Source organism: Diuraphis noxia, unplaced genomic scaffold (genome assembly GCF_037042655.1).
Source record: "Diuraphis noxia isolate RWA-SAM2 unplaced genomic scaffold, SU_Dnox_SAM2 contig0002, whole genome shotgun sequence".
Taxonomy (NCBI): Eukaryota; Metazoa; Arthropoda; class Insecta; order Hemiptera; family Aphididae; genus Diuraphis; species Diuraphis noxia.
Window position 1 is genome coordinate 56,071,147 of NW_028301712.1, and position 21,103 is coordinate 56,092,249.

Genomic DNA, 21,103 nt, shown 5'->3' on the forward strand with positions numbered 1-21,103 from the left:
AATATGGATCATATGTATGTATAAACAGAATGGAATAACACTACCCAAAGAACAACATTTAAATTTAGAAATTAATTTTAGAAACGGTTTTTCTTTTTTAAAATATACAATTTTACGTTGGTTGACACTTGCAATAGTTAAAAACTATTTTTTTATATTAAATGTCTTATTAAAAAAATGGGAATACATAATATTTTATTTACAACAATATTGTTATCCAATTAAAGATAGAACAAAAATAGTAATAAGATAGGATATCATGGAAACTGATGTATTGCATATTGCCATGGATAATCCTCATCTAACATTAGTTATACCACAGAACAATACATAGGATTATTAACCATATTAATTTAGCAATAAATTTAGTCATTTTTTCATAGTCTAAACTCTAGTCTCAAGAGTACGTTTAATCAAAAGTATATTTTAAATTTAACATCATAAATTTAAACTATTAACTGATAAGTTAACGAGTTAACCATTTTTCTCCCAATAAATAATACATTTTGTTTTAGCATAACATGTACAATATAATAAAAACTTTATTACTTAAATATATACTTGAATTTGTTTACAAAGGTAACTAAAATATGAATACAGTTCATTCAGTTTTAATTTAATATACCTATTGGTTATTACCAGCTAGCAAAATGTATACATTGCTCTATAACTCTTTTATTTTTTTTATATTTGTTGGAATAGATTAAAGTAATAATAATTTAATTAAGTTTAAGTAATAGTTCTAATAAATATAGATATAGTTCAAAAAAATATTTTATGAAAAAAAATGATTCTTTAGATAATAAGAAATACATTTTGTATTAATAATTTTATGTATTCTTATTTAAAAAATGAATGAAGTTAATGTAAAATATGTAATATTAAACTAGAAACAATGATTAATTAATGAGTTCCCAGCTGCTTTTTATTTTTTCTTGAGAAACAGTGTCCACATCATGATGCTTTTCTGAAGAATTGGTTTTTAAAAGGTTATCTTCTATCTTTAAATCATTATCTATTATTTTTAAATCTAAATTAGGAGTCTTTGTATGATCGATTGTGGTCATGGATTCTTCACGAACAACTCGAGATATAGAATCTCGTATTTCTCCTCTTAATTTTTCCTGTGCATCAGATGTTTTCAAGTTTCTCATTTCCATAGCTACATATGCACCAAAAACATCATGATCATCGTTTTCTTTCTCCATCGAACTCTTCAATAATTTCATTATCAGTGTATCTATGTAAGAACTTTCTTCAGAGCAGACATTTAAAGAATTCTGAGCCATTATTTTATTCGTTTTCTGTGATTTTTTATTATTCTGATTCTCCTAGAAATATTATGTACAATTTTATTTTAGACACATGATGTTTTATAGTTTATGGATGATTAATGAAGCATAATACATAAATATATTAGATATATAGTGGAAAATATACTAAATTACCACCTAAAATCATAGTTTAGAATTTATTAAATTAAATAATTAAATATCAAAAAATATGACGAAGTATACATATAAATATAGGAAACAGATTTTTAATTATATATTTTAAATAGTCATCATACAGGTAAGTGATGAGTCAACAATTGAGAACTGTGTTTCATTACTTCTTAAATAAATCGATAGAATTTACAGTCAAATTTAATATATTAAATAAAATACACATTAATATATTATAAAAAAATTTGATGATGGGTAAATACTCATAAGGTCACATTTACCATTTATTCTGACAAAAATATAATATTTAATCTACACCAGACATCAAACTGTTTATTATTTTAGAATTATGACCATCGTCAAACATATTAAGCAGTTAGAAATTTTAAGAAAAGTAAGAAAAGTTCCTTCAGTACTATCTAGTAATTATAATATTAGTTTTAATCTATTGGAATTACTTATTTCATAAAATATCTTGAATAAAAAGCCAAAAGTTTCTTATCTACAAGTATTTTCAAATAAAGATTTTGTTATTTTTATTAAAAGTAAACAACCATTACAATAATTTTATTTTTATTTTAACCCCTATATTTCTAAGATAATTTTCATGGGAAAATAAATGATGATATGTATTTCTAATTTTCTAATAATTATAAATAGTTCTAAGTTTAAATATTCTTATTAATTTGAAATCTGTCTCCTATTTTTTATGAATTTGAAATTTTCTTTAAAAAAAATAATAGGTATCTATTCTTAGTAAACAAGTAAACTAATCAATATATTAAATTGGACAGTTAAGAACTAATGTTTTAAATATAAAAACAAGTAATTAAATAGATTTTCCATTCATATGTTAATATGATAATAACATAATTATTAGTAATAAAATATGAACTTTGTTAAAATGATAGTTAGGATGGTATAATCATAAAAATTATTTTTAATAAATGAATAACATTACTACAATAGAATGTCAATAGTTTGAGATATTAAAGTTATTAATTTAACTTAATTATTAATTTATTTTATAAACATTGAGTAATATGATTTGATTAAAAGTTACATTTAGTCAAACACAAAACTAATACAGGTCATTGACAACCTATTGTACTAAATATTATATAGATTATTAAACTTATTTAAATAATAAAAGAGTATGTATGTACCTACTTTGCCATGTTTTGGTATATTATATTATATAGTAATAAAATCACTAATTATGCAATACACTAACACTTAAGAGTTTAGGTTGGTTCACAAATATTAAAAAAATAATATAATATTTAACTTACCGACTTTGTTAATTTTATTTTTTGAATAAAATATATGTATAAAAAAAATGTGAGTAAACAAACATAATCACTAAAATGTTGGAAATATATTTTTTTTATTAGTATAACAAAGAAATACAAACATACATTGTTTTATATTTTTACTGTTTATGTTTGTTTGATAACTGGATTTATTATTTATATTTTTTTGTGTAATATTTCAGTTGAATAAATTGTCTAGATTTAATGCCATTTCACAATTATGTGAAAATTTTTACATAACATTAAATATATTATCATTAGAGATGCTTGAAAATTATGAAAATTAACAGCCATAGGGTTATCCCACAACTACAATATAGATAATATAATAGCAAAGACATACTACACATTAACAGACTATATAGGACAAAGATGAATCCATTTATCTCTGATAATAATAATGATAAAATAGGTTAAAATTTTTATTTTTATTTTTATGTAAAGATTTAAGTAAATTCAAAACAAATGTTTGAATAAAATTTAATACTTAACAGTACAGTTCTAGTATACCTATGTCCTATATAATGAAATATTGGAAACTGTGTAATCAATTAAATATACTTTAAACTGCAATAATATCCGAACCCTGTTCCTTAAAATAATATCTCATAGACATAGGTTATCAGTCAACTAAATGTGATCTAAGTCTATAATATTTTAAAATACCTTTCCAACAGTTAATGAGCCATTATAATCACCACGTCCAACAAACAATGGTTCACCATCTTCAGTATGACCTGAAGATAATGCTCCTACAGGGACTTCTCCATTGTTAGCTTTCACCCAAGTACCATTACAGTTACAAAGAACCTAAATCAAATCAAGTGTTAGAAAATATATATTTTTTTAAATTGATAAAAAAGTTATATCTTCTTACTTCATAGTTTTCTTTGGGATTCTCGACACCACCCCAAGGTATATAGACAACACCATGTGAAGGAACAAGTTTACCAGGAATCAAAGCACCATTATGTTCTGCTCTGGCTACATATAGCTGTTCATTGGTAGCATCAAAACCACCAGGTAAAGCATTTGGTGGTATCTGCCCGTTACTAGCATGAACCCATTGAACTGGACCAGAGGACGGTCCATCAAGATTCCAACCAGGTGAAGCTGCAGGTGGAGCTAAAACAATTAAGTTTAATGTTTAAAATTAAATTTGATTGAACTTATGCTTGAAAACATATCATACACATTACATAAGGTCATATATTATAAATTTAATTAAAAATGTACTAATCACAATAAAAATATACACAGGGGCATTCCTAACCTTTTCCTTTTACAGGTTTTGGTTTTGGGGTAGCAACTATTTTGCTTTTAAATTGATCATCTGCTGCACCATGAATGTGCCAATTACCAACAGCCCCCCAACAAGTACGAACTCCATAATGAGAAATGAGAAATGGGCTTGAATCTTTCCATTCAAATAATTTAGTTTTTTCACTAAACACTTCATAAACACCATCTCTCCAAAAAATGACAAATTTCTTTGGAGCGTCTTTACTCAGAAGTTGAGGAGTGTCAACGTGCACCTTTAAACACATCAATCATTTTTACATTTATTACATTTCTTCTATAATCAAAATCATATATGAAACATAATTGTCACAATAAGTTAATAAGAGTTAATCAGAATCGAAATTTGAAGATGTGTTAAACTTATTATTATTATTAAAACAGTCAGTAAAATTAATTCAGTTAATAATTTATACCATTCAAGTTAAAAACATCAAATCAAGCAAGAGCATCAGTTAAAAGTGAAAAGCACAGTATAATATAATTTTAAACCTTATCTGGTGTTTGTTTGTTGTAACGAATGGCAGATGCTGAATTCTTCCAGCCACCAAGTAATACCTCTATCATAGGTTCAGATTCTTTATTTTTAGTTGCCAAAACAATATGTGCATCATTGGCACTATCTACCGAAAAACTTATTGATCCATGAAGTATAGCTCTAAATATGAACTCCTTACTATCTTCGGTGTTTATGTAAATATTATCTATATCAATTCAATTCCAAAAACTAAATTATGTGAAGTTGAATACTTAAAAACCAAAATATAAAACTATAATACTGTAGTACTCCTAAATACTAGGATTATATTATATTTAAATATATAATATTATTATCTGTAAAATTAAAAATTTTTTATTTTATGATATGCAAACAAACCTTCAATAGTCCATACACCTGTAGATCCCCATCCACTACGCACACCATAGAACAACACATTTAAAGATTCATCATCTTGCCATGACATAAATGGCTTTTCTTCTCCTTGTTTTCCTACTCCAATAAAACCACCTCCCCATTTGATCCAAAATCCTCGGGCTTCGCCACTATTTAATAGTTTTGGAGTATCAACAATAACCTTGTCTGGCTCTTCATTATTTTTGCGTATAGAAGATTTTGTATTTCCCCAACCACCAAGGAATATCTGATTAAAATAAAAACAAATTTAATAATAGTAAAAATAAAATTTATTTATTATTTATGTTTTAAACATTAAAAACCAGCCTTTTAAAAAGAAGTAGGAAAATTTAAAAATTTAAATAAAAATTAACTGATTAAAAGTAAAATTGTATGAAATATAAATACCTCATATTTGGGTGGTTTGTTTTCTGCAGTAGCAGTTAGTGCAATATGAGCATCGTTTGATGCTTTGACGGTAAAATGCAAAGAGCCGAAATTCAAAGGATTGAATTTATAGTCTTGGCTATCAGCAGTTGTTATTTCTATGACATAAAACAAAAATAAAATAAATAAATAAATTGTATCATGGTGAAAAGTGTATTACAGTACCTAAATAATTTATAATTAATTTAATATAATTTATTAATAAAGATACATTTTGGACTAAAACCTATTGTAGAAGTACTGGCTAAGATGTTTCTATGCTATTTGTTAAAAAAAAAGAATGTTGGTACATTTATTTTAATATTTATATATATTTATATAAATATTTTAAAATATAGAACTAACCAAATATAAAAATTAAAAACATTTAATAAATAATAAATAATTATTATTTATAGGTATTAAATGGATGGTAGTGCTTTACTGTTTTCCGGCTTAAAGATAGAATCAGGGACTTAGTGGCCTATTAAAATATGCCTTAAAAACTGAAACATTTTAAATAGGTACAATCCATAAAAAAAAAATATCTATATTGGTTACATTATTAATTTTTATTGTTAAAAATATACAAAAATGTTTGTTATATAAAAATTAAATACATTTATTAAATCTTGGTAGACATATAAATCTATATTTATATATTCAGACTTCAGGTATTTTTAAGCTTGAAAAAGAAAACCAGATTAATTTTTCTATAGTTAATTTAATAACTAATATTTATTTCCCAAATTAACAATATCTATTTGTATTGTGATATTAAAATTGATATAAGCATATTATCAATGGTTCATAATTTCAAGCATAAATGGCCTAGCAGATAATGAAAACACGAACCAAACTAATAATTATTTGAACATTCTACTAGGTAAAACTATTCTACCAATTTAAAGAAATATGGAATTCTAATTTAAAAATTTGTGTCAAAATGCATTTAGAATGAGAATACAACAAAATATTCACAGACACACGAAAAAGAGTAAAATATGCAAAATAAAAATACTATGAATTTTTCTTATTTTGAAACAGATTTATAGATATCTATATATCATTATGTTTGAAATGAATATTAGAAAACAAGTAGACTCATAGAAGTCCCAAACCCTACTTATGTATAGTCGTATAGGTACTATGACCCCTGAGGTATCATTGATAACAGACAGCAGTATAACACATTGAAATCAAAATGAAATATTCTAACATTTTTTACAAAATTTTATAGTAAGATATTATTTGGCACAATCAGATTATCTTTTTAAGAAGTTTATGGTATATTCGCATATCGAACATAATAGCACAGAATTTAACAATATTAGATATTTGATATTAGCTATAACCTAAAGATATGTATTAGAAATTAGAATGACATGAAACCTTGGACTAGCAACATTTTGAGAAACTCGACATTATTATAAACACAGAATAGATTAATTAATATAAATATATATTTGTAAAAATTATAGATAATTAGATAAATAATACGTAATAAGAAATACTACGATTAAAAGTAAAATAAGCCATTGTTCGACTTATTAATAATACCCGTGGAAAGTAGAAAAATTAGAAACAATATTTTATTATGCAGTTGTCCACGTTTTCTAATATTGACAACAACGTTTGTCGTTAAATAATATTATAGGAACTCAAACTCAATAGTCAATAGGTACTAATAATAGGTATCTAAATATAATAATTTAAAATTATTGTGTACGACGATCGTCGAGATAATAGGAGGAACCTACAATACATAAAATGTTTAAATACCCATGTATAATAGGTATAAACAACACACGAGTGATAAAAAATAAGTTAGATTCTCTTAATTCCTCACATACATAAATATACGTAAGAAACTAAGAAATGCATTTAGATTAAATACCTAAGTCCGTCGAGTTAAGCAGTCTCGAGCGGTTCTTAAAATATATATATATATATATTACTACTAGTTATGACTATTTTTTATTTTTTTGTACGTCGGCGTAACAAAAATAGACAGGTCACCCGTATGGATAAATCGCCGACAAGTCTATAATGTCTATGTTAACAATAATATTATATTTACACTATAAATTGTCGGTATGATGGTCTACTCGTGCCTACTCGGAGCTTAATCATTTAGCAGCGTTTTATATAATATTATATATTTAATTTTTCCCATAATATCCCAACCAAAATATTACGCGACCATATGTCATGGTATTACATTATCAACGATTAATGGCCCGTACGGGTAAAGCGACGAAGTAAATTCTGTATCGTTGTTTTTAATAGAATAATGTCAATAATGACGTATCGCTTACCGGTGGCCATTATATCGTGTCAAACGTGAATCTATTTCCCTTATAATTTTCGATGACGAAGGCGGATGGATAAGTTATGTTGATCGAGCGCAATTAACGAGAACGCGAAACACCGACTAAATGAACAGTGGTCAGTGACTCGACTGATGTTCTGTAGCCAGGCCGTAATGATCGCTGATGTAGCACCGTAGCAGTGTAGGGAAGTACACCGCCACTCCACCGCCACACCGCGCCCTGCCAGTCAGCTGCGGTACCTATAATAGTATGGTACGCTATACATAGGCAGCGCCGTTTTTGGCTGACTGGTGTTCAGCGGCGGCGTCAATGCGCATGGCACAGCCCCCCTGCACATCCACCCGACGTATTGTATGATCTGCAACCCGCGGTTCCCCCTCATCAGGCTCGCCGCCGACGACTCCGGACTCGCACGGAGAGCTATATATTACATTTACTATATTATTAAAATAATGTAAAATAAAAAATCGACCTTGAAATTATTTATGGTTATCCATCTCTCGCTCGGAGACATCAACACCAGCAGCTCGTCTAGTTGAAGCAAAAACGCAGCAAACGTCGTGAACCATGTCAGTTGTCCTCTCGGCTCTCGCAGTCTCGCACATACGTAAATAATAATAAAAGAATAGTACAGACATGAGACATATACTCATATTATACAGTATATTACTATAATAGCACTAAGCATAAATGTATAATATAATAAAATATATTAGTATAATATTATAATATATACTTTATATACTATATTATTGTTATAAATTATTATTACCTATTCAATTTTAAGATGACGGATGATGCCACACCCACATATGTTGTCTCACTTGTCTTCGTTTTACAAACGTGCCTAAAACACAGCAAAAAAAGTTTTGCGCAGGAACCGTGAAGGTTATATTAGTAATATTACAGTCATACTCTTAACTAAGAAACGAAATCTTTATACTATACAAACGAAAATGTTATTTACTGTGCAACAACGTTTTTATTTTTTCGATAACAATTAATACAAAAAAGTTTTATTTTAAACTTAAATAACTTTCTTTACGTTATACAGTAAATTACACTAATTATTGTTCTCATCTTAATAGTATGAAAATTTCGTTTCTTAGAGTTTATTCTGTAGCCTCCTCGTTCTCGGTTCTTTCCCGCGCAAAATAGTTTTTGCTATGTTGTACGTTTGTAAGACGGAGACAACGCTTCTGCATGTGTTCGTTCTTTTATTTTTAAGGTATCTATCAACGTTTAACTCGATCTACTAATCCTTTTTACGTCTATCATCTCACATTGCCACTGCCAGACACACGAGACACCAATAATAATTTAGCTAAAAAAGCATTATGACAATAAGACGATTTATGATAAACGTTGTTTTTTTAAATTCTTCTTTTTCTTTTAGTTATGATAATAATCGTTTAAGTCACTTTAATTTATCAATTATCGTTGCTAATTTTACGACCTGCATAGGTTTTTAATATTATATAGGTTACAATTAATAAGTTTGAGAAATTAGGTACCTAAACAAGATTTCACATAAATGATCATGTATGATTTTTGTTTTTAAAGATTTTAGTTCATATGATGACAAAGTTTATTAAAATCACATAAATTTAAAATTTTCTAGTCACAATTTCACAAACATATTTAAACAATTTAACATACCTATATACATATTACATATAATTTTTAATTTTAAAAACTAAATTAGAGTAAGTTAAAATTATTGCAATTGCAATATGTTCGTTCACTGTTAATCTTATAAATAAATTATGGATAATGGTAAAAGTATATTATTTGAATTTTTAAAAAACAAATTTCGTTATAATTTTCTGCATAACGTTTTGCACACCAGCTTTTAATTAAAGCTTATTTAAAATAATCTCAAGTGTCTTGAACTTTGAAAGCCCCGATGCAAAAACACAAATTGGGTAAAAAAACTTGGTTACTAATTTTTATTCTAAAACAAATGTATTAAATATTATTTACCACAATGTATAAAATTAAAAATAAATCAATAGCTGCCCGAATAAAATAATACACCTTACAATTAAATGGATTATAATATGTTTATTATTATAGACTATAACTCAAGCATCTGATGTAAAAATATATTATTAGTTTACTAAATAATATTAGATTATTCACCAATTAATCACCATATTATCTTCTGCACTAACGCCATGCGGGGTTGCGATACTATATATTCGTATTTCGAAGCTCGAGATAGGTATTAATTATGGTTTCTAGGTATGGTAGGTATAATAGGTTTATACAGTGGCAAAATTTTATTATGTGTATAGTTATAGGATATTTCTAATAATACAATTGTCACTCTGTTATAAATCTTGACAATATTATTAATACAAGGTTCCTCATAATTTGTTAATATAAAAATTAAAATAGCGTAAAAGTGGGTTTTTAACGTTTATGAAAATTTTTTTCGACGTCTATCTAAGTAGGTATGTATACGATTCTTATTGTTAGTAAAAAAAATTGATTATTAAATAAAATATTCTGTATACAGGAATACAGGATCTAAAATGTTTGATTTAACTAGTATAAAGTTTATTTATAGGGAAAATAGTTTTTGAATTGTAAAATATGTTTCTCATATTATAATGTAGAAGGAGCATATTTTTACCGTTCAAACAAGGCTTTACCATTCACGTATTCATCACACAATGCATTTATACAAAAATAATTTGAAATTAATGATAGTTTTTTGCGCCATGATGGTCTCACGTAGTCACACAGCGACACTTGTTGCTGGCCATTTTAACACGAATTTCACGTGTTAGTCAATTTTGTCATGGAAATATTTCTGAATGGACTTTAAAATTATTCTAAATAGTTTAAGGTGGTGTTAAGCTACATTTTTGCAAAAATAAAATTGCTAGATTATTTTATTTAACTAATATATTTAGGGAAAAAACTTTTTAAATAGTGAAAATGTTTCTTACATTATAATGTAGGAGCCAGGAGGAGCATATTTCAACCGTTCAAACAAGACTACAGTGCCTTTTATGTGTTCGTCATATATCAATGTACCTTTACAATAGTCATCATCAATTAAGATTTACTATTATTTCAACCCTCCGTCTTATGCATGCAGCGCAAGTAGGTTCGTAAAATATGTAAAACGATTTCTCAAGTCATCGAACACGTCATCGATTTCGCATAAGTCAACAACCGAAAAGTGAAGACACACGATCGTTTTTAACGACAAACCATCAAACATGCGATCATCCATTACAACATAATACTTTGCAAGCTTTTCAGAGCTGAGTATTCTTTAGTTTCATTAAACATTTTTGATGATCCCTGCACTATACAATAGACTTTTTACAATAGAGCAGATCAACGATCAACTCGCATACCGCATACCGCATACGTATATTAAATTATATCGATGAAAATCATCAGCGTCGTTTTCGACATTATTGTCTACATCATTATCTCGAGTATTATATTAAATAGCATAAATAGATACTACTGGTGAATGGTGATGGCCGCAGCACCGGTGATGACGGTATCGCCGCGGTTGCTGCGACGTACATTTTGAGCTGCAGGACGCATTTAGAGTGGACAAGGCGCTACGAGTCGGGTGAGTACGTGACCCGTTCTGTGGTGATCGCCTGGATGGCGTTGAGACACAACGGCGTCATCTGCATGGCCGTAATGTGCATTAGTATTTAGCACCACCGAGCATCAGCCACCCGCGTGTCACCGTATATTTTTAAGTTTTTTTTTTTTACGTGTTATAAATAAGATTATTATAATATGGATATAAAATTATTTAATTAAAATGTATTACAACTGTATTATACGTAAAAATATTCAAAAAGTAACCAATAATAAATAATTATAATTAATGATCTTATACATTTTATAATGATAATTGTAAAAATGTATTATTTATTAAAAATTGAATGGCTCTCATTCAGTCAATTTTGCTTTTAGAGCCATGGTCAAAATGACTTAAAAAAATTCAGTCTATCCGAATTTGGTATTAAAAATACCGGTTGCTATTAAACAGAAATTAGTTGCATTGCGCATGCGCGTACCGAGAGGGTTAAGAATTTGAAATTTACCTGAAAATGTATAAGGAAAAAAACCTTAGTCCAAAATAAGTAGGTACTCCGTCAGTTATATTATACTAGATTTTATATATTGAATATTGATAGACTGAAACATTATTTTTATTCAACTTTTTCATCATTATTCTACCTATAGGCAATAGTCAGTCGTATTATCAAAATCAACCATCGATATTTGCCCATACAGCAAGAATAGTGTTACAGTTGGATTATTAATTAATTAACAAACAAATTTCGATTATTGTGTTACTAGAAAGTAAATTATCGAAAAAAATTATTAATTTAAACTTGAAATATTAGTTTACACTTATTTCTGAATCTAATTAGTAATTCCATTTTAATTATTATAATAATTTACACATCAGATGTAGAAGTACAAAAATAACTGATAACTTTACATATTCAACTAATGTTAAGCAGAGTTCAATTGCTTTACATATAAATGATGATTATTTTACTGTATCACATATAGATTTCTGTAGACTTATAATACAGCTTCAACATTGTATAGACCTTTATATTGCATAAAACAGTAACGACTTCTGAGTTATCAAGCAACATTTAACACAGATATTATTATAATCTAATAAAATATTATGTCCGTAGACTACGAGCCTACCTATCAGTTGCCAGAGAAACGAATCCACTAATCAGTATATTATACAAAACTTTGATTTAAATTATTACACTCATCTACAAAATGATGACACATCATTTCTAAATGAAATATTACAATTTTAGCCAAATTTTTTTTATAGGTATTTAAAAAAAAAAACTTAGAAAAATCGAAAATTTCAATTGTCTATAAATAGGTAGCTTAAAAAATTGAATTGTAAATAAATAACGCTAATATAAACATTTGGTGAAAATTTTAAACACTTACAATGATTCGTTTTTGAATTACAGAAAAATAAAAAATCAATTTTGCTGAAAACTGATTATGCGTAAAAATTCCTGTATCTATAGTTAGGTACTTTTTTGGGGGTTTTCCTGACGATTTTGAAAGCTACTGGACATTTTTACTTTTGAACCTCCCAAAATACCAACTAGATGAATTTTCGTTTTCAAAGAGGGGCTGAAGTCAAAATCAAAGCATTATCTCTACTCTAAAACGTGATGACAGACAAAAAAATAAAAACATACATCATTGTAAAATCAATACATTCCTCACTTCGTTCAGAATCTAAAAACACATGTATATAATATATTTTACTGTTAATTTAAATATAACAATATTAGCCAGTTAATTTACTTGTAATTGTCCTTCATCCTGAAGACTAAAGTTCATTTCCAAATTCATAAACCAAAAAAATTATTTACAGTTCATTGAGGAATTAATATTTAGAGAGCACCAGGTTATAATCTGTAAAATTAAGAATTGATTATACATTTTAAGATGCAAAAATTATAATGATGAGGAAATAAGGCTCGCAGCCATGGAATGCAGTTAATTTAAATTAGAAATCGAATAATATCGTAAGCATTAAAATTAAAGAATAAAATATGATCAGATGAGGACTTATTATTTATTATGATTGTCAATACTGAAATACTGTTATAACACTAATATGGCTTTAAAACCTTGTTAAAAATTAAGGTAATATTAATTTTAATTCTTAAAAAAATATGATAAAATTTAAAATTTAAAAAAATATTAATAAAAAAATCCACATTTCCTCGGGAATTTTTAAATATTTTCTTTCGTCATTATGTTTACGATGTCGATACATGTTGAATTTCTTTAGTATCGAAATAAAAATGTACCGAATATCATCACATAAAATTTACATTAGGTATATCGTATATATATATTATATAGTAGAATAATATCGTATCTAGATTATATACTGCTATCTTCGGTATGTATTCCTAATGTAGATTTTTTCTAATTTTGTTTTGTTTTTTAAAACATTTTTCTGTGGGTGCCAATCCCTTTTATCTCATTTATTTTTTTTCATAAGTTAACTAAAGTTGATTTTTGTGTACAATATTTTTAAACTTTAATAAACACGTGCTTTCTAAAATATAACCATTTTATCATGATTTAATATTATTCTTATAAATTATTGTTATTTAATTATCTTGAGATAACACACTGCAGTCTTCAGTGTGTATTCTGCATTACCTACTGTATAATTTATTCTAAATTTTTTTTTAATACCATACTCTTATTACTCTTGTTGAAATTATGTAACCTACTACCCCTTTTATTACTATTTAATATTTATACGTATATTATGAAATAGAAAATGTTATGTTTTAAAACCTAAATTTCAAAAAAATACAATATTCCTGACGAAGTATGTTATGTTATCTGGGGCTTGCCAATTACAAGAATTTGTAATTTTGTATTATCATTTATCTCATTTCAATTAACACAGGGTATGGATAAAATATAATTAAAATATTGCCTATGCAATGCGCCTTAGAAAATATATGTGTTTTCTGAATCAAACATTAATTAAGGGGTTGTGGTTATGCACATAATATTCAGTTGTTAATTTTAGTCCTGTAATGTGGTTATGTGATGTAAAACATGATTATTAGTTAGCAAAGTGTATATAGGTACATATTACGTGGAAAGTATATATAGGATTCACCAAGATCATATATTTTTTTTTTAATTATGTTAAATTTTAAAGATTTTAATATTGTTTCTTGTGATGATAAAAAAAAACCGTGTAAATTAATATATATTATCATAATATAATATATAACTATTCAATATTTAACATATTCTCGTATGGCACAATTGGCACACGAGTACAATATATACATACAGTTATATGATATACAATAATTTATCATAAATATTCTTTTCACATTTAAAAATTAAGTTTTGTAAAATTAAAGTGGTATGATTGTCGGGAAATAGACAGCAGTACCAATGGAAAAGAGGGAGGGTGGCTGATCCACATTGTTTCCACTGCGAGGAACCGGAAGACTCAGTGGAGCATACGCTGTTCCATTGTCCGTACGGGCCGGAGGGTAGGTATAAAATGGAGCGGTGCTTCGGTCGGCGTCTACGACCGGAATATAATATTCCTGATATTATTCTGGTGCTGGAGAAGGAGCTCCTGCACCTCCAAGATGATATTTCAAGGAGACGGCGAAGCAGAGGCTACAATTTGGTACGTTTGTAGAGACGCAGACAATATTCGGGCAGAAGGAGGCGGCAGGCAGGCGAGAGGTGGACATGAAAATTGTTGTTTTCTGAGTGCTGAAAGCCAGCTTTTCTGGGTGGTTAGAGGCTTCCAATTTCGTATAAATTGTTATAATAGTGAATAAACAATCCAGGAACAGGTGGCAGTATTGTGATGAACAGTTTCCACCAGTTTCTGGTTTTAGAACAGGAAAAAATAAAGGTAGCATTGAATATAAGAGTAGGTATAGCAAAAAACTCTATATTCAAAGAAATAATTTATAACATCATTTATTATAATAAATGGTATAGAAAATGAAGGTGTAATGTTCTATGACTTAAACCATGTGCATTTAATAAATTAATAGTTATTTTGTAAGAAGTTGTCAAAGTAGTTCTAAATAATTAATAGCTTTATTGAACTGTTAAATATTTTTACTATTTACCTAAAAATAATTTGTACATTGAATGGTACCCATTTTTATAGTACTATGGTAATAAAATAATTTTAAACTTATCTTCTTTTTCAACGATACATAGTTTAAATATATGAGATATTATTATCAATGGAATTTTTTTTTTTATTATTCTTTCTGAAACCTTATTGTAATAAATTAACACATACTTAAGTGAAGCTTATAATTCACCAACCTACTTTTTATATAACGTTAGTAGTATGTTAAGTTTAAAATGTATACAATTGTTAAATACTTAAGTTTATTATCTTTCCTTAATTTTATTAAGTATAATATGGACATAGGTATTGTGCTTGACGTCAATGTGAAATAATTGAAGGGGTACTTCATTGATTGGATTAAATATATATTTATTTTACCTTGAAGTTATATGAAACTTTGTTAAGTTTATATAATACATTGTTAATTAAAATAAATTTAATGTTCGATTTTCTAACTCAATTATTTGTTATTTTATTGATCCTAACACCAGCAAGGCAGCAACTATGACCATTAGCTGTTTGTAAAGGGAACGGTTGGTTTGGAACACATATTGATTTGTGGTAAAGATTTTGTTACTAAAAATCCTAGGTGGTCACCTATGGAGCTAGCAAAGCCACATAAGTTATTATTTTGTTAAATATTAAATTGTAAACAGAAATTTATATTAAATAAGATATTTTTGAGAGACAAAGAAATAAGAATACCTGTCAGGTATGACATATAATTATTCAATATTTACCATGCACAAATTAAATTAAATATTATATTATCTCCATATAGGTTAGGAATAAAAAAAATATATATTTTGTTAGAAAAGAAATATTGTAATCTTAATCTTCAATTTTTAAATGTAATTTTGGTACACTTTTTTTATAATGATGTCTTTCTTCAAAATATTTTTGACTGAAATCCAGGAATCTTTAAAAATTAAAAGTAAATGACAATCATTAACAATTTATGTAAGATTATTAAGATGATATTACAATGCACAATAATTAATATTAGATTAATTAATAAGAGCCTTCCAAAATAGCAAAAGTTTCGAAATGTTTAATGCTTTTTGAATCATCAATTGGTGAAAACATGGTGCCAATATAATAATTAAGAGTAGGTAGTTTTGAGGTTAGTAAAAAGATTCATATAATGGATAATGGATATGCTTGATAAAGTTTCTATAATTTGATTAATAAAAATTAAATATCACTCGATTTTGTAGTTTTATCAAAGCTTTGATTTTCTAAAAATGTAGTAAACTTATTTAATTATTGAACCTTAATGATTAACTATCAGCAAGTATTTAGTAAATTTTTAGCAAATAAGTTTTAAGTAAACTTTAAAACCGTTTCATTAAATACATGTATAATTTAGATTAAATGGATTAAACTGGAAAAAAAATACTTACAAATTACAAACAGCAATTATTTACTAATTATTATTTAGAAGTTGACAATTTCTTAGGAAGTTCATCACCAGGACAAAAATAATGTTCATTAGCTAAGCGCACTTTTCGCACATATTTTTTTTCATCAAAAGTTAATGGTACTTCTAATGTTCTTAATTCATTCATTAAATTCAATTCAAAACCTGTAATTCATATAAGTAAAGCAAAATATTTTTAATATAAAACAAATATTTTGATGTAATATTTAACTACTAATAAGTAAAAGTAATAACTTTTAGGATCAAATATATCAGTTGTAAATTGATAGGAATCACAGTCCCACAATTCTTCTTGTTTAAAATGAGTATCATCTTCCTCTTCTCTGAAAATATTTTAAAAGTTATGTATAATATAAAATGTTAAGATTACAAAAGTATGAAGGACAAATTAAACAATTACAAGATTTTGATAAAACTGATGAGAAAGAAAATTGTATTTTATATTAGGTAATATTACGATATTACATTATGTTTTACTGACAAATTAGTTAAAGATAATTTTACAATGTTTTTTGTTTTGTATGTTTTAGAGTTAAAGTTTTATTAAATACAGAGGTTTTACATATTTTACATGAAGACAGTGTTTTTTTTTTTAAGTTTGATTCACTTGAAATCTATTGGAATTTTATATACATGTAGATTTAATGTTAAGGATTTAATTGAAAAATTTAGAGCTAAAATTTTAAAATGCTTGGAAATTCAGTGATATTTCAAGACATAGGTACAATTTAGAGACATGAAGAAAGCAATTTATTGCATCACTTTAAATTTATAAAGATTATTTATCATTACAGTGTATCTAAGATAAGTACATCTAATTGCAATTTATAATAGACTCATGCTTATATTTAAAAACAATTTTTAACGTTTTATTATAATTTTAGTTTAAAAAATAAGGATGGAGTGATATCATAATATTGCCACCAGTTTAAGTATTACCTACTTATTAAATTATAACTATTTTTTACTATCTGATGGATAGAAAATAATTATTCTATCATGTATTTTATAAAAAATAATAGTTATTTACTAAAGATATTTAGTAAATAACTATTAATTATTATAGCAACAAAATCACTGTATAAATAGTTTATATTTACAAACCCATGAATATTGTGTTCTGAAGAGCTATTTGATAATGATGACCAATGACTACCTAAATAAAAAAAATATACGAGATAAACAATTAAAAAAATAAGAATAAAACTAAAGACTGTAATATTAGCTTCATATGCTTACTTGATCCATCTGTTTCAGATTCTATATCATTAAGTTCTTCAAAACATGAAGGTCCTACAGCCCGGCTTTCGGTAATTGATGAACGTAGATTTTTTAGCAACTTTAAATAATTGGCCTATCAAGAAATGGTAATTAATTATACAAATGCATAAGTAACATACTATTTTCAACAATGTAATAAAACAGGCACAATATAAAAATGTAGTTAATGGATTTCTAGAATAGTAATAAAATAATATGGAAATTGCAAATGCATGATTCACATTCATTAAGTATTTAAGTATATTTTAAAGTATAATTCATAAACAAAAATTCTTACTATACATAAATAATTAAAATTGTTAAATCATTATAATATTTAATGTTGGACTACTTTCAGATAAGAATTTATTTGAGTTGTGTATTAATCAGTAATAATCTTATTTTTATTTTTTTTTAACCAATGCCTATAAGCTTTTTGCTTAACTTATGTATTTGGCCATTAGATAATTAAAAATAAATACCACATTATTGAATTATAAAAAAACCACACAAAACATTAACTACGCAATTGTTTTTCATTCAATTCAAACAAGTAAACTTTAAAAGCACATGTCAAAATATTAGATTTAGGTTGTTTGTGTGTTTTATAGATCCACTATTTGTTAATTTACTTAAATCTACTTATTATGAAGAAAGTTTGCATTATAAAATCTTAATCTATCTTAGAAATGTAGACTGTAGTATTATATTAATACTTACTTTAATATCAAAATCATAATCTTCAGTAGAAAAGATATTTTGTTCTAGATCAATTAGTTTTATATTAGAATTTATATTCCATGATGGACATATATCTAATTTATTAGAATACAAATCCAAAACTTCTAGGTTTGGTAGGTCTTCAATGAGTTTTGGAAATGTTGATATCTAATAAAAAATATTAAATTAAAAAAATAAAATATTTATTTACAAATTTTTAAACATACCAACCCAATTATTATTTAATATTAAACTTTTCAAATTCTTTAAGCTTTTAAAACTTTCAGGAATTGTTAAAATTTGATTATTTGAAAAATCACAGACTTCTAAGTTTTTTAATTGACTTAAGGAATCTGGCAATAACACAATAGAATTGTTGGATAAATTCAAAAACCGTATACTTGGCAAACTGAAATAAACAAGTTTTCCAATGCTTGATAGATCAACATTGATCATACTTAGAGAATCAATAAATTTAAATCGATAATTAAATACTAGTGGTACATCACAGAAGTAATTACGATAATTTTTTATCATTGTAATTTTATTATCCAAAACCAAATTTCTTAGATTTTTTAAATGTTTGATAAAATCTAATTTTTGAACATCAGAATTTGTGTTGGATAAATCCAAATACTTCAGATGATTACCAATACCATACATGTTGAGATAAGGATCTACTGCAATGTTGTCTAGACAATTTGTAAACGATATATCCAATGACTCTAATGAATTACATTCAACTGACCATAACCATTGTGGAAGGCTATCCAGTTTTGAATTATTACTGATATTTAAACTTCGTAATCTTTGAACACAAAATGGTTTTATGCTGATATCCGAGAGCTGATTGTGAGATAAATCAAGTATTTTTAAGGAGTGCATTCCATCAATTATACATTGGGGAACTTGCGAAAATTTGTTATGCGACAAGATGAGATCAGTTAAATTTTGACAGTTGACAAATGACAATGGCAGCGTTTCCAATTCATTTGATGATAAATCAAGTTTGATTATATTTACAAGATTCACGATAAATCCAGGTGCTTCACAGATACTACTAGAACTTATATCTAGTGTGGTTAATCGATCTAAACACGTATAGATGTTGTTTAATTTCTGGATTGTATGAAATGCCGGATGTTGCATACATTTATTACAGCAGCTGCAACTGCATCTTCTGGAAACTTCCATAATAGATCAATGAATACACAAATTGCACCTAAAAACCAAATAGTTTTTTTAAGCAACAAGTCACATAAAATTGAAATATCAAATCGCCATGACGATTAGTCTAATTACTCATAAGCGGATTTGACGTTTGACACTGGCGTCAAGTACCTGTATGTTCGATGCTGATGGTATTAGACAATTTTATACTCACAAGTCACAATAATCAAAAAAAATTGCTATTATCGACTTACCTATCATAAGAGTATACCATTTCGATTTTCTGTATTACTAACACAGAATAGATCGAATTTATTCTGTGTTCTTCTTCTTACTAATATCACTATTATATCACAGATAATTTGAAAATGTCATAATCAAGATAACTCGTTAATTATCTATATTATGGCATTATAATAGATTACAATACAATATAATACATAGAGTAGTATTACTCTATGATAAAATTTAAGTTAAAACGTTATTATTTAATTTGTGATATAACCACAGAACATTAAAGTTCCTTATCGCACTTATCTATAATACGAATACGGAATAGGTACCATAGACAGCTGACGGTCTACAAATTAAGAGGACGTGATATCCGCATGTGTTGTATATACCTTACAAGTGCGTATATTTTTAGTAAAAAGTACCTTAGTCCATGACAAATTTTATTTATTTGTCATGCCTTAGTCCTTAATGCCGTGTCGTTCGTGAATCCGGCCATGATATCCGGAGAGTGCGGCAAGTGCAAACGAATTCTATTCTGACCATGCTGAAGCCTGTAGCTCTTCCGCTTCAGTGCGGTGCGTCCGATGCGGCGAAATACAAGCTGTTTTGTTTTTCGTCGCACTCGCCGGACTCACGTAGGACACGGCGTTAGTTATACCTAATAAATAATGATATTATTGTATAATATATTATGATTCATTGATACGTGTTTCTTCATTTTTTATTATGCTTCTTAAGGGACCATAAAGGGTAGTGATGGGGTGACCCCCTCCCCCTCATAGTTATATGAGTTTGATTAAAAACTAGGGACGCTACTTTTTATTAAAGTAGCTAAATTTCAAGTCAACCATTGCCCATGAGGGTGTATTAAGAC

General features: G+C 26.9%; 2 protein-coding genes across 5 annotated transcripts; both read right to left on the reverse strand.

Moving 5' to 3' along the window:
* Positions 1-524: 524 nt before the first annotated feature.
* On the reverse strand, positions 525-7,861 carry LOC107166917 (uncharacterized). Its single transcript, XM_089221703.1, has 8 exons — positions 7,697-7,861; positions 5,361-5,497; positions 4,935-5,199; positions 4,550-4,761; positions 4,032-4,293; positions 3,636-3,883; positions 3,425-3,568; positions 525-1,331 (listed from the first exon to the last, which is right to left on the reverse strand). The coding sequence occupies exons 1-8, from the start codon at positions 7,704-7,706 to the stop codon at positions 900-902; spliced, it is 1,710 nt and encodes a 569-aa protein (XP_089077829.1). The 5' UTR covers positions 7,707-7,861; the 3' UTR covers positions 525-899.
* LOC107166922 (uncharacterized) lies at positions 7,697-20,526 on the reverse strand. Of its 4 annotated transcripts, none has more exons than XM_089221705.1 (8): positions 20,250-20,525; positions 19,057-20,047; positions 18,826-18,993; positions 18,085-18,199; positions 17,950-18,001; positions 17,080-17,168; positions 16,808-16,989; positions 7,697-15,025 (listed from the first exon to the last, which is right to left on the reverse strand). In XM_089221705.1, the coding sequence occupies exons 2-7, from the start codon at positions 20,017-20,019 to the stop codon at positions 16,838-16,840; spliced, it is 1,539 nt and encodes a 512-aa protein (XP_089077831.1). In that variant the 5' UTR covers positions 20,020-20,047; positions 20,250-20,525; the 3' UTR covers positions 7,697-15,025; positions 16,808-16,837. The 4 variants fall into 4 exon arrangements, with proteins under 4 accessions (XP_089077831.1, XP_089077830.1, XP_089077832.1 ...); XM_089221704.1 differs by having other exon boundaries at positions 7,697-15,143; XM_089221706.1 differs by lacking the exon at positions 7,697-15,025 and adding an exon at positions 20,128-20,166 and having other exon boundaries at positions 16,811-16,989; positions 20,250-20,526.
* Positions 20,527-21,103: the final 577 nt, after the last annotated feature.

What these genes read in the sequence shown, in the direction of transcription:
- LOC107166922 (XM_089221705.1), bottom strand. Translation starts at nt 20,019, where the DNA reads ATGGAAGTTTCCAGAAGATGCAGTTGCAGCTGCTGTAATAAATGTATG. An exon ending in TAATATTAAATAATAATTGG is followed by an intron (nt 18,994 to 19,056) that starts GTTGGTATGTTT and finishes ATTTTTTATTAG; the next exon opens with ATATCAACATTTCCAAAACT. An exon ending in TCAGAACACAATATTCATGG is followed by an intron (nt 17,169 to 17,949) that starts GTTTGTAAATAT and finishes AAATATTTTCAG; the next exon opens with AGAAGAGGAAGATGATACTC.
- LOC107166917 (XM_089221703.1), bottom strand. An exon ending in ACAAACCACCCAAATATGAG is followed by an intron (nt 5,200 to 5,360) that starts GTATTTATATTT and finishes TATTTTAATCAG; the next exon opens with ATATTCCTTGGTGGTTGGGG. An exon ending in ACAAACAAACACCAGATAAG is followed by an intron (nt 4,294 to 4,549) that starts GTTTAAAATTAT and finishes ATGTGTTTAAAG; the next exon opens with GTGCACGTTGACACTCCTCA.